The sequence below is a fragment of the Ambystoma mexicanum genome, chromosome 11 (assembly GCF_040938575.1).
Source record: "Ambystoma mexicanum isolate Mex_15411 chromosome 11, UKY_AmexF1_1, whole genome shotgun sequence".
Taxonomy (NCBI): Eukaryota; Metazoa; Chordata; class Amphibia; order Caudata; family Ambystomatidae; genus Ambystoma; species Ambystoma mexicanum.
Genome location: NC_090934.1, coordinates 804,631,615 through 804,644,977, shown reverse-complemented (window position 1 = coordinate 804,644,977; position 13,363 = coordinate 804,631,615). Strand labels below are relative to the sequence as shown.

The following is a 13,363-nucleotide window of genomic DNA, read 5'->3' as shown; positions in this document are numbered from 1 at the left end:
ACCCCAACCGGTGCCAGAGATCTTCAGAAAATGACTGGATAGCCAGATTTTGCAGCTCAGCTCTGCATCCAAATGTTACAGGTTTTGTAAGAAAGAGAGTGTTGCCTTTCCGTTTGGGTGCAATGACATGATAAACCCCAGCTGATCGTATCGATCAGCCAATGGCTGCTATTTAATAGGTAGGTGCTCCACCACTGTTTTAATGTTTTGCAGCAAGAAAAGCAAGCTGCACTGCACACCAACTCAACACCGGGGATGATACTTTGATGAGTGGCATCATCACGTACAGGGTTGCCACTTCATTTGTAACATGAAGGGATGTCGATTCTTTTTGGTTTTATGTTTCGGTTTATAGTCTTTCCAACAAAAAAGATCAATCGAAAAAGAAATCCATCGAATTAAAAGCACCAAAAATAAATGCATCGACATACTATATTTTACATTTCAAGGTACATATCCATCGAAACTTGTCCATCGAATATATGGATTCGATGAAACCTGCTTCACTTTCAAACGTTACATGGAGCTTTCCAGTGCTGAAACCTTTAAAGTATTTTGGCACTGCCAGCTCCATGTAACGTTTTATTGTTTATTGGGGGGTTCCCCCCGAACCTCCCCAACCCCCAAGGGCACCCCCTAACCTTAACCCTAACTCTAACCCTGACCCTAACCCTAAAATCCAACGCAAATTATTCAATTAAAATGCTTCTTGATGGAAATGCATTTCAATGGATAATTTTCGTTGGATTTTAATGTGATGGTAAATGTTTCGATGGAAAGACCAGATACCTTAATACCTTATGTCTCCATTTCTACTCAGCTGTGCACCTACAATTCCAGTATTCCACCAGCTTCATTTCTACTGAACAGGATAACAGCTCTTCATCTTCCTGACCACAGAAACTCTCCAAGAAATCTGAGAAGAGTGGAAAATGCATGCAGGAAGAAAAGGGAACGTCCTCAAGTGGGAGAACAAATAGAGACCCTGTATGGGATGAGAAGATAGGCATCATCCCCTAATGGGGCAAATAAGAGATACACCAGTCCACGCAGGGGATATGTAGCACACCACTCGTGTCCTGTGCACCCCTTGTATTACGCCTCCATCTTCTTTTTCCAAAAGCACCATCAACATTAAGCAAACGCAGGCTGTGCACACAACATCATTACACTCCCCAGGAGTGTATTCCTAAAGAAGTATAATTTGAATCTCGACCTTAACATACATCATCTCCCATTCACATAACAATGACCTTTAATGCCAGTAGGTACAGCATTCGTCTACATTAGTGCACAACAATGTATGATATAAGCTTCTGCGTCACGGACCCGGCTCTCTGGAGTTCCTTGCCCGCGCCCATCAGAATAGAACATTCCTACACAATACTTCAAAAAGCTAGTAAAAACTTGGCTGTTTGATAAATATGATCAACACTTCAACTTGTTCTTTGACCACCGACTGTTGCAATGTACCTCTGCCGACCTCATTACTGTACCAAACGCTGTGATGGGCATTACATACATGTTAAAAAATAAAATAAATATACAGTTGGAGTCTACAATAATGTTAAAATGAAACTTTAGCCCTAATATTAATTACACTCCCTTGTTCTTTTGTGACAGCAACGGACAGCGAAGCGAGTCCAGCTTTTACAGTTTATATGACTAAATAAAGCAGCTTCAGGCACATGTGTTGACTGCGCTTCAATATTCTCTAGAATGTGAAGCTCCTGATGCTAGCGCTCATTGCCGAAAAGAAAAAACAAACCGACAAGACTATATCAAATCACTACTACACACATTCCAGTGCCGACCACCTGCTCTTCATGTCACATTAAGTATCACAATATAATAACACATATGTCTCTATATGTATGTAAACATATATTTTATACAACAGACTGTTACGAAGTATGCTGCAATATGATTCCCGATGTACTCTTTATTGGTCACCTAAAATGGATGCACTTCCATTAAACTCACTTTGACACATGATGCACTGTACTGGGGAAAGTAGAACACTAGTGGTTCCTACCGTACGTACCTCATAGTTCGTTCCTCTGATACTGTAGAGCTCCAGCAGAAGGGTTCCCTTTATCCTATTGCACCCCGTAGAGCCTTCCAGGTGCCTACAAGACAAGACACACACACACAGATTGTTAGCGCTATAAAATGCTGGGTTTACTATACATCCTACCAGTTCACCTAGCTTGCGTGGTTTCGGTGGCAATAGAAATACCTTGCATACAAATCAGATTATCTTTGCTTCTAATGCAGCATCATGCTCCGAAAATTGTTATTTTATGTTACACTGGCAATATGGATTTTTAGTTGCTTTTGAAAAATAATGCACCAACTGAAACTTTACAGCCTTAAAAGATCAACAGCAAGGCGGTCAATTTAGGCCATCATGGAAAAGAGATGACTGAATATCAAACATACTCGCAGTTAATGTCTAGTCATAACTAGATTTGAAAATAAGGAGAAATAGTTTGCACAGGAAACGTTTATGCAGAGGTGACCATCCTATCAACCAGCCAGTGCCTGTAGAATGTGTGGAGAGCAGTAGCCTATGAATGGTGTGGGTACAAAGATATATATGCATATTGCAGTCTTGCAGCAACAACACTATAGTTAAGGGCACATGGCATTCACATAGGAAAATGAGACATTATTTTACACTAACTTTTAACCTCGACCATGAAAGTTATTTATGAATGATATCATGTACGAAAGGAATGTGGTATAGGGTTTTCCAAAGATGCAAGATAAGAACAGTTTTGGCACACATCTTAACATTGTCCAATTCGATTTTCTTAAGTTTTGCCACACACGTATGTCTTACCTCAACTGATGCACATGGTGAACATTTTAAAAACTAGATCAGTATATATTCATACATGCACAATGAAAGGATATTATACAGTAATATGCTTGTTAGAAAATGAGACAACCACACGTGTAATAGATAAGCACAACGCATATGCACATTTGCACATGACACATGCTCTCACACACACCCAAACCCGAAACACTGCTACAAGTCGAACACATTAGAACCCACTATTAAAATGGAATACAGAGGCACACAACAGGACATTGAGAGCAGGCTGGTAACAAACCTAAGAATCAAAAGAAAAACAACGTCTTTCATTGATGGACACTTCCCGCCTGTGCTCACCTCGTATACTAACTAAAAGTCAGTCAATAATTCTCGAAATTCATAGGTTATGGTGGATATAGTCTTTTGTGGAACATAACTTGCATACACTCAACATGCATTTGTATCTGTTTTATCACATAGGAAATAGTTATTTATTTACAATATCAAACTAATCAACAATTAAACGAACAAACACAATATAAAAGAGCTAGACGCATTTTGGGCTAAAGATCCTTTCATCAGGAGCAATCATTCATTAGTATCAGGTACTTTAGTCAATGTTTCGGCTTGTACATTCATATTGCATCTATAAAGTAAATAGAACATTGCTAAGGTGAGTTATGTAATCATCAGTGTGAATAAAATTGCCAGATCCATGTGTGTTGTTGTAGAATAACTTTACCGTAATGAATACAGGATGACATCAAGTTGACATCCGTAAACCATCTATTCGTCTTAATCGTATTCCCTTGTTCGTATCTGGTAAGTGAAAAGTTCAGGTTCACCTATGCTAGGAATGTAGCAGAGAATCCAAGTATGTTTATATTTCTCGTGTGTATCTCAGTCATTAATATTAAGGTATTTCTGTTAGAGAAGAAAAGTGACTACCTCCAAATATTCTCAATTAGTATTGAGTCTAAATGGATGTCTCTTTTGTTGTCTCAGTGCGGCCATTAAACCGTGTTATCTCCAGGTCAAAATATTAAAAAAATGATTGTATGCATGAGTGACGTATGTAAGCTAAATTACCTCAGTCTCTTTGCAATGGTACTAATTTAGTATTGCTCCTGATGAAGGGATCTTTTATCCTGAAACGTGTGTGACTCGAAAGTAGAACATTTATTTATAGAATTATCCATTTTTGCTTACAAACGTAGCAGGAATATTAAAGACCAATTAGCGAAAACTAAAAACAGATTGTACAGTGCAGGCACGCTAACGTGCCTGCACTGTATATACTGCAATTTTTAACTAAAGAAAATGTGATAAAACATCCAGAACTGGCGAAAAATAAAACTTCAAAGTTTTGCCTCTTGCAATACCAAAAATGTAATTTATACGATAAAATGCCCTTGCGGCATATACAACGTGGGACAATGTTCAAGATCTTGGAAGTTAAGATGGAATTAACATAGATCATGCATTCGAACGCACAACTCTGCACTAGCAAGATATTGGATCAACCAAAGACACAATATTTCACAGATCCACTTTCAAGTGGTGGAAGTGGTTACTAAAAAAAGACCCTATGAGAACCTTACTCCAAGACTGGAACCGAGAGAAACCTTTTGGATTGAACAGTTGGAGTCCTTGTCAACAAATGGGATACATGAAGAAATCAATTATCAGTGCTACTTGTAACCAATGTAAACATGACATGTAAAACAATGTAAAATAAGTTACAGTCATACTCCAATAACTAAGATGTTGTATATGAAGTACTCAAATGTTCACTATTGTAGTATGGATTTCTACCTAACACTACAGCGCATGAAACAAAAGAATGGTATAGCATGTTATATGATGAACACAAGATGAACTAGATGAACACCCCAGTCATATGAAGAATAACAAACATAAGTGAGGAACAACATAAACAATGTTACCTGGAATAAACCTGTTACTGATAGGAATGGCATAAGAATGTAAACAAAGATATAACTACCAACAGAAAGTATATTCAAACGTGAATGTGTTTCTGTTTGATTGTATGTTGTGCATCTAATGTCATATTGAACATAAGATACTAATGGTAAAAAACGATAGTGTGTATTCAGACTCAGAGTAAAAGGAATGAGTGATGGATCATAAACACCAAGGTGATCGTTGCATTAGGACCCCCTTTATTTTTATGACCTAAATTTTCATAACTATATAAACACATACTTAACATCCACGACATACTTTTCTTAAGCTTATACCACACAAGCTCAGAGAAGCCGTGTTATTTACAATGGCAACGCGTGACATCACCATGTTATCAGTGTCAAATGACAGTGACGAAGGCACGTGGATGACATCAGGCGCAATGCCACTAGTAAGAAGAAAGAAGGAAGGTAAGTCGAGTGCGGTAATGGCTGAGGCCAGATAACCGACTGGAGACTCCAGATACTAACAAATCTTCAGTGAGACAGGTAAGGAAATGTGGTACTATCACCCCCATTTAAGTTTTGAAACACTGTTACCCAACAGGAAGCATTGTGGGATGTATTGACCGTTGCCTGCGCCAAAAACCTACAAAAACCGTCTGCTTCAGCACACAAAAAGAGGGATGCACAACCTGTCAAACATGGTGCATGTGCAGTGGAATGGAGCACACCCTGCAGAAATGTTCCAGTGGGTTCCATAACTAGCATCCATAACTAGCAAACAGAGTTCAGAGAGAAAAGCAGCACTGCAAATAAAACCCAAAAATGAGCCTACAAATGACATTTGTTTGGTTGCCAAAAACTCCAAAATGCCTATAACACAACACTTTTCAACATTCACAATCTTGCCTGGTGCTAAAATCCATGTATCAAATGATACATTGTGAAACATACAAAGTCTGAAAACTGACAGCCTCTATGCCAAAATCCGGGGCTGCCTGAATGACAGCTGTCAGAGGAGTAATGAGGAAGCTTTAAAAATGACATAAACCTAAAAAGTCTGCTGAATTAGCAAACAAACAGGATTGTTGCCAAAAAAAGAAATACAGATTTTAGTTGCGTTTTTGATTCCACAGATTTTAAGGCCAAGAAAGAAATGTATTTGTATGTGATGCAACAGATGTGGTTTTGCTAAGTTTAAAAGTGATTCAGCTTGGCTGAAGCTGCAAAAAACTGGAAAAGCAGGTTTTTCTCCCAGAAGGAGGACCTTCCTCTCAGCAGAAACTCACGGGGAGGTGTTCATTGCAGGTTGGGACAGAATCTTGTCTACGGAGAGCAAATGAACAATGACAAAGCTGCAGCCCAGGAAATTGGAAGTGTGAAAGGGAGTTGTAAATGGTCTCTGGAAGGAACAAGCAAGGAGGGGCAAGCCCTGGACTGCAGGGAGACAAAAAGAAGCGGAGCCAAGCAACCATCTGTTGCTAAACATGAACAAAGAACACATTTTTAAAAGACTCATAACTTGTTATTCAAAGCAGTGAAAAATATAAAATGACATAGTTGTTAATTTAATTTCTGGCTGCACGTGTGAAGAGGCGGCAGAACTGTGTGACATGTCCTGGACAGGAATGGCAAGATATGTGTTTTTATGCAAAATGTATTACTGTTAGAATTGTGAAAATGTACACGCATGTCCCTATGTCAAAGACGCATATTTGTGGAAATTTGCAGAAACATTGGACATTGTGTTCATAGCGAAAAGGGCAAAATTCTGTAGAAAGGGGATACAAGATCCCACCACTGCAGGGTTTTGAGGAATAGCTGCTATGAAAAACATGGCATCTTTGTGTGTGAATTGTGTAAAGGTGACCAATGTAAAAATGTACATTTAATATGAAATCAGATTTTGAGACCATTGGATAAAGGGAGGTCTCAGAGGATTGTAAAGCAAATCATAAAACGTGACATCACCCAGCCTTGATCCAATCACTCAAATTGCAAGGCGGAGATGAAGTGTGGTCCTATCCCTGCTCACAGGGGCAGGCTTAGCTAAGCCGGCATCCACACCCCCTTTGTGATGTCATTTTTAGGCTTAAATAGAGACAGCTGACAACACATAGGACTCACAGATCCAGCCACTTTCCTGATTCCCGCAAAGCACTCTGATCCAGCAGCCTACATCCAGCTTTAAATATTCTTCCAGATCCAGATGCCAAAACTCTTGCCAGCAATAGAGTATTGATTTCCAGCAAGGCCCCAATCCTCAAATGTATTCTCTCCGCTCCGTAAAGCGCTGTGTGGTGTGAGAAGGACTTTGAACCAGTATCCAATAATTTTCTGGCTTGCCACCACTAGGCTTGCCTGAGGAACTCGCCATCCAGCTGATCCAAATACCCACAGACTAGGAGAGCAGATCCTGTGACAATAGAGGATCCAGTCCTGTGCCTGATGTGCTGTCTTTCCTAGACCAGACCCAATCCTGACCAGAGCTGATGGTCCCATTTAAAAACTTATCCTGTGAGTATGAATAGGAAGAACGGTGTCCCATAGCATATGTACTTTGCATAGTCCTATCCCCATTTCAGACACATCCTCTCTTTCCTTCAGAACCAGTATTGTTAGAACTTTCTTTGCGCTGGCCCTTTTCTCATCTGAAGAAGTCGAGTTTCCTTATCAGGTGGGTCACCCTGATCCAGTGACTGTAATATTCCTGTGTGGTATTCGCTTCTTCATAGTCACCCCCTAGTGTAAGCAAACCCATTTGTCATTTTCAAAAGTGCATTTCTGTTTTCCATCCTCACGCCTATTTTACAAAACCGACCTTTACTAAAACCTCCATAACTCCCTCAGTTTTTGTGATAGAAACGAAATTTCAACTCCTACTTGTACCCAACATCCATAGCTATCAATAGAACCCAAAACCGCACTGCAAATCAGAGTTCTCCCGTTATCGCGAATATTGCGCACTGAAAGGTTTGCCGCGATTTAAAAAATCAGAAAAGTTTACAGTGTAAAATAGCTCTAAATTGCTTCCGACTTGGACCTTAAGATTTCAATTGTTTTCTGCTGACCAAATCATTGTTTGTGCTTGGGTGCAACTGTTTAAAGCGGCTCCCATAAGAATTTATAACAGTTTCAGTATTTTTGACCATATTTGGTGTTTTTGCCCAGTCCATTCTAAGAATAATTTGAAAGCCAGTCTGACAGCTGAAAGCCAATTCCGTTTTTCTCTTGCGCTTGCTGGGGGAAAGTGGGACTGATATTCTGTTTGATTTGTGCTATTCTTGAATACTTGCTCTTTCCTCCTATCTCCTTACATTGCCTATTGGGGGGTTGAGGGGAGTTGCAGGGGGAACTGCTAACCACAGTGCTATCTGATTTGAACCAACACAAAAGTATTATTTTCTGTGCTGCATTTGTTTTGCTTATTACTTATTGCTAGTGTATTAAAGATATTATTCAGTGTTCTGTCACCCCATTGGTGATTGTTGTTTATTAAAAACATTTTGTGATTACATTTTAAATACATAAATAAATATTTACCTTTGAAAACCAGCCTGATTCCTAGTTCAGTGTGACCGGGGGGGGGGGGGGGGTTCCAGGAGAAGGGTGTGATATGAATGGTATATCGTTCAGAATATTGAGCTTTTAGACAAAAATAAATAAGGATTTCAGTTGTGCACTACATGCTGGGCTTTGACTTGGGTGTGTGCGGATTGAAATCACTAACATCATGTTAACTGAGAGTTTATTCCAACTTATTTATTCTCTCTGAATTGGAGCGCATCGCTTGAGGGCATGTATGTGAAATTGAAAGAAGTGCAGGTAACTCAACAGTTACATTATGGCATCTAATAGTACAGAAATAATCTAATGAAATGACAAGAATGATGTAGTAATTCAGTCATTTATTCAGACTTTTTCAGTCAGTTCTGAGAACAAATCAAACAAAAGGTATTTAAAAACTCAATACTTAATTATGTGAGAAACAGATTTAATTGAATAGTAATTGTGGTTCTAATGATATAATTTTGTTTTTTCTGATTTTTTATTTTGTTTTTGATATGTTTTTTATTTCTGCAGTATATGTGTTTATGTTTATGTTATTTAAATTTGAATATGAATGTAAAGCTAAAGGTCAAGCACTGAAGACGGACCAAGTTGTCCGGAAAATGCATGGGCTGATGAGACCCATGTATACTAATGACTGCTTCTTGAAGAAATAATACATTGGGCCTCATTACGAGGTGGGCGGTAAGGGATTACCGGCACCGGTAAGGGCACTGGTGCCGGTAATCCCTTACCGCCCTACTACGAGGTCCCTTAGCGGGTCCCTTCCCTTATGGAAGGGACCCGTTAAGGGACTTCAGAGCTAATAACAGTACCGCAATCTGCGGTACCTTTATTAGCATCTTCCCCCTTCCCATTCAGCCCTATGGGGGCTGAAATGGGAATGGGGAATGGCTTTTTCAATGGGGACTTACCGGTCCCGCAAAGGTCGGAATAGACCGGTAAGTCCCCATTGAATGGGACCGGACACAGTACCAGTATTGGAGGTAGTCATGGCGCTAATAGCGCCATGACTACGGACTACCTCCAACCTCGTAATGAGGCCCATTATTTTTACATAAAATGAAAGTTTGACAACATACATGTGTAGAGATCAATATATGACTATAAGATAATAAGGATAGCAAGTTGAAGAAGGACCACTTGGGGGCAATGCAGTGATTCATATGTTCCCATCTAATTGAAACAAAGAACCGTGTACCATGTTTGTGAGCTACAAGCTGCAATCTACTGCCTACAAATGTGCAGTGCCACATTGCAGGTACCTGGGATCAAGGAGCACACCAAGATCAGGGGTTCAAAGTTCAAGACTTATATTAGGGACTATATATGCTGGAGGGGTCGACCAACTTAAACATGAAAGGGATCAACTTAAATATAACTTGGATCTTCAGAAAGAAAGAACAAAACACAGGAAAAAATGTCCAAACATTTCTTTTACAGTCTTTTCTAGTCTCAGATTCAGTGGTTACTTTATCAAGACTCTGCTGTCACGGTCCGAAAGACCCAGGGGGATTACCTCACTCCTCTCGGATGATTTGGGCTCCAGGATGACCCTAACCATTCTTCTGCTCCTTTGAGCCTAGTTGCTGGTATTCTGGCGTTCCATATCACAAGACTAAATCAGTGTCTGATGTTCTGCAAGACTCTTAGTTTTCTTACAGTTGTTGTAGGGGTCAGCCAGGAGAAGGACAGAATGATCAACCCCTGCAAACCTTCCCGAGTCTGTCCCTCCCAGCTCATCTGTAAAATACTGCCAGGATCCCTGACCCACACTAGAAACTAATACAGTATTTAAGACATGCTTAGGGTTTGACCTGCCCCCCTAGAACCTCCTACATCTGGCTTTACTACCCTCATTATAGCCTCCAGTCTCTACAATTCCCTGAGAAAGTCCATATATTATTTTCTCTATTGCATTATTTTTCCTCTTCCACCTCTCATCCGCACAAGTCCCTTCCTCCTCACTTTCCAATTTCTTGTCTGAAGAGGTTTTGTCCGCAAACATCTCTCTATACACCCGTTCCTCTGTTTCCTAAGTACACTTCTCATAAACAATTTATCATTTCCAATGCAAAAGTATAAATGGTGCACTACAACAATCAAAGCAGCAATTCCACTGTAATGGATCAAATATTTAAATGAATAAATATTATTCACTCCACTTTTGTTTGTGTACATTTGTGAGCCCATGTAGTGTGTCATTACCAGTTTACAGTTTCTTACTGGTTTCCAGCAACCCCAATTAGCAGATAATTCCAGTTTACAATATGCCCAGTTTGCGTATCATGGCAGATTGTGTCCTCCGCTCTTTGGCCAGATACTATTGGTCCTTTATGATGCTCTCTGGCACTAAGCAAGTCTTCTGACTGACAAACCAGAGGGTTTTTCATGACCTAGTCCCCGGAGGTCCCGTAAACAGATGGCCAGGGAAAGGACATTGCTTTTGGATCCCGGCCCTGGAGGTGGACAAGCAAGGGAGGATCACCTGGGTAGGGGGGTCTTGGGAGTGGGGAGAAGCACCCAATTGTGAGACATGGTATCCCCCTTTTTCCACAACCCATCTAATCCCCATCGCTGCTTATTTTATGGGAAACTACAGCTTCAATAAATCCTCCCCATTTTACATTGACAACACTACTGAGCCGAGGATGGCTCTGTTTCTGTAATGAGGCCAGGCAGAGTCAGGCACGTAATCCTAACTGTACACACCTGCCACTTATTAACACTCCCTGTCAGGCAGATAAAAGGTGGCATGCACAGGCACACTGAACGAGGCTGGGTATGAGAAGGAACAGCTCGTTCGGGGCTGGTGCGAACCAGGCGATGGAAGTTGGAAGGCCAAGGGGCAGTTGCGAAGATCAAGAGAGAGCCAGGTGAGAATCCACACTTTCGGGAAGCCATAATCGTTCCAAGACTGAAACCGAGTGAGTGGAAGAAAGAAACTTTCAAGGTGCTTGAAAGTGGCCCGCAACCATCCGAGTGAACAATGGAGGGAGGGAGGAGCAAAGGAGGTGTTGAGAATGGCCTTGACAGCTGCATGAAGAGGATTGATGAAAGAAGACCGCTTAACACGACTGGTGAGTTATCGAAGACAAGAAAAGCATGGTTTGTGTTAAATGCAAAAGTAACTGTAACTCAAAAGTTGCGCGTGTGCCAATAAAACGCATAATGGAGAGGACAATTGCTGATTTGTAAAAGGAATGGATGTAAAGTGGTCCTGTGAGGTGAAATCGCACATTCGAAAGACTCTGTGAAATGTTTTGAGTTGAACGGCAACCGAAGGCAAGAAAGTAACCACGATCCAGAAAGAAAGTTGAATGAGTGAAAAGCAAATTACGTAAACTCTGAATATGCCAAGAGGGCAAAGTATATGAACTTTGAAAGAGGCCAAAGGGGCTAAGCAAAGAGAAAGAAATTCAAAGAAGCCAATAGGGCAAAGTGAAAAGGAAGAAATACCAAGGAGTATTGGTGTTTCATATGAACTTTGAAAGATGCAAAGAGGAGAAAGTAAAGAGAATAAGAAACTACAAATACCAAGAATTATTGGTGTTACATATGAATTTTGAAGGAGGCCAAGAAGGCAAACTAAAAAGAATAAGAAACTACAAGTACCAAGAGGCATTGGTGTTGCAAGATGATGAATATTGTGGATTGTAGAATTGTTGGAAGACAGGTCGAAGTGGTCATGCAGAGGTCTATGTAAAATCCTTGCTGTTTCGAAAGTCTTCAACAGTGAAAAGACACCTAAGACAAAACGTGGGGAAGGGAACCCCCACGAAGAGAAAGACAAGCTTGACTGTGTGATAAAGTGAAAAAGTGTATAGACAGGTCCGAGCCCAGCAGAGGGAAGTCTGCGCAGAACTGTGAGAAATTGGGAAAGTGAATGTGAAAAGAAAGGCAGGCTTGAGCCCAGTGGAGGCGAAGCCTGTGTTGAATTGTGGGAAAGTAAAAGGTCAAAAGTGGAACTGTGTATTTATGGCAAGGCGGACGAAGCCTAAGGAAGTGATTGAACTACCGGAAGCTTGAAGCCCAAACCGAAACTGTTGAATTGTACCAGTAAGCCAAGTGGCAAACCTGATAGAACTCTGCCATCCACCTATACCTTTAGGATTCTCTCTAGACTCCATGGTGCTGAACGCGGGGAAGGGAGTTTTTATTTAAGCATTCTGACATTTCTTTTGAGACACTATTTTCCTTTTGTATTCCTTTAATACATTTGTCATTTTGAGAAGGAGGTCAAGGTTAGTTTTTTATTTGTATAGGCCTTTTTATTTTGACTAGACTGACTTGGACTGGTTTGTTATTTATTTTATGGTTGAGACTACTCACATTCTAGAGTTAGGGCCAGTTAGGAATTCTGCCAACCCAACCAAAATAACAAATAAAGGTTTTAGAAATGTGTATCTATTGTGTCTGTGTCTCTTATTGATTCCATGCCTTCCTCACATGTGACATTCATTTTCTTACATGTAACTGCCCGCCCTGTTGCTAATCAGCTTGCCCCATCGGATGTTGTTAAAGTTAAAGCTTGGCCTTCAACCCACCTAATATTCTTCCCAACTAAAAGTGAGAAAAAAAACATCAGACATCATGAGTGAACTTCAAATAAAAAAACACTTCTGCCAAATCCTTTCAATTCGAGGGCTGTTCCTGTTGTTCTCTGCAGAGGTTTCCCCAGATAGCAACATTTCTCACCTAAGCTCCCAACCCCCTGGGCTGTCACCACTTGCCATTGAAATTTCAGGTGGACTGTTGAGACAAACACTCCTCTGCAGTGGGAGATCCTCAATCCACCACTGAATGTTTAACTGGCAAAGGAATGATATCTAAGCAAAGCTGCCAGAGGAAAAGAACTTTTAAAACATGTAATCCTGGCATGAAAAATATATAACTTCTGTTACACCTCCTGTCTCTCGAATTTTGGAACCTTGCAAGTCATTCCTGAGGCTCTTTGGGTATGGCCAGCGATGAACAAAATTTGAATAAAATAAAAATAAATAAAATAATACTCTTCAAGCAGAACATTGTGCTTCCCTGC

The 13,363-nt window shown here is 40.4% G+C and overlaps 1 protein-coding gene across 2 annotated transcripts in view; it reads right to left on the bottom strand.

The window, feature by feature from the left end:
- INSC (INSC spindle orientation adaptor protein) overlaps nucleotides 1–13,363 on the bottom strand; it is a 1,941,980-nt gene that overhangs the window by 1,475,473 nt on the left and 453,144 nt on the right. For both annotated transcript variants that reach the window (XM_069623742.1, XM_069623743.1), the window contains exon 2: nucleotides 2,045–2,129. In XM_069623742.1, coding sequence (XP_069479843.1) covers nucleotides 2,045–2,049 — 5 coding nt within the window. In that variant the 5' untranslated portion in view covers nucleotides 2,050–2,129. The remainder of the gene's footprint in view (nucleotides 1–2,044; nucleotides 2,130–13,363) is intronic.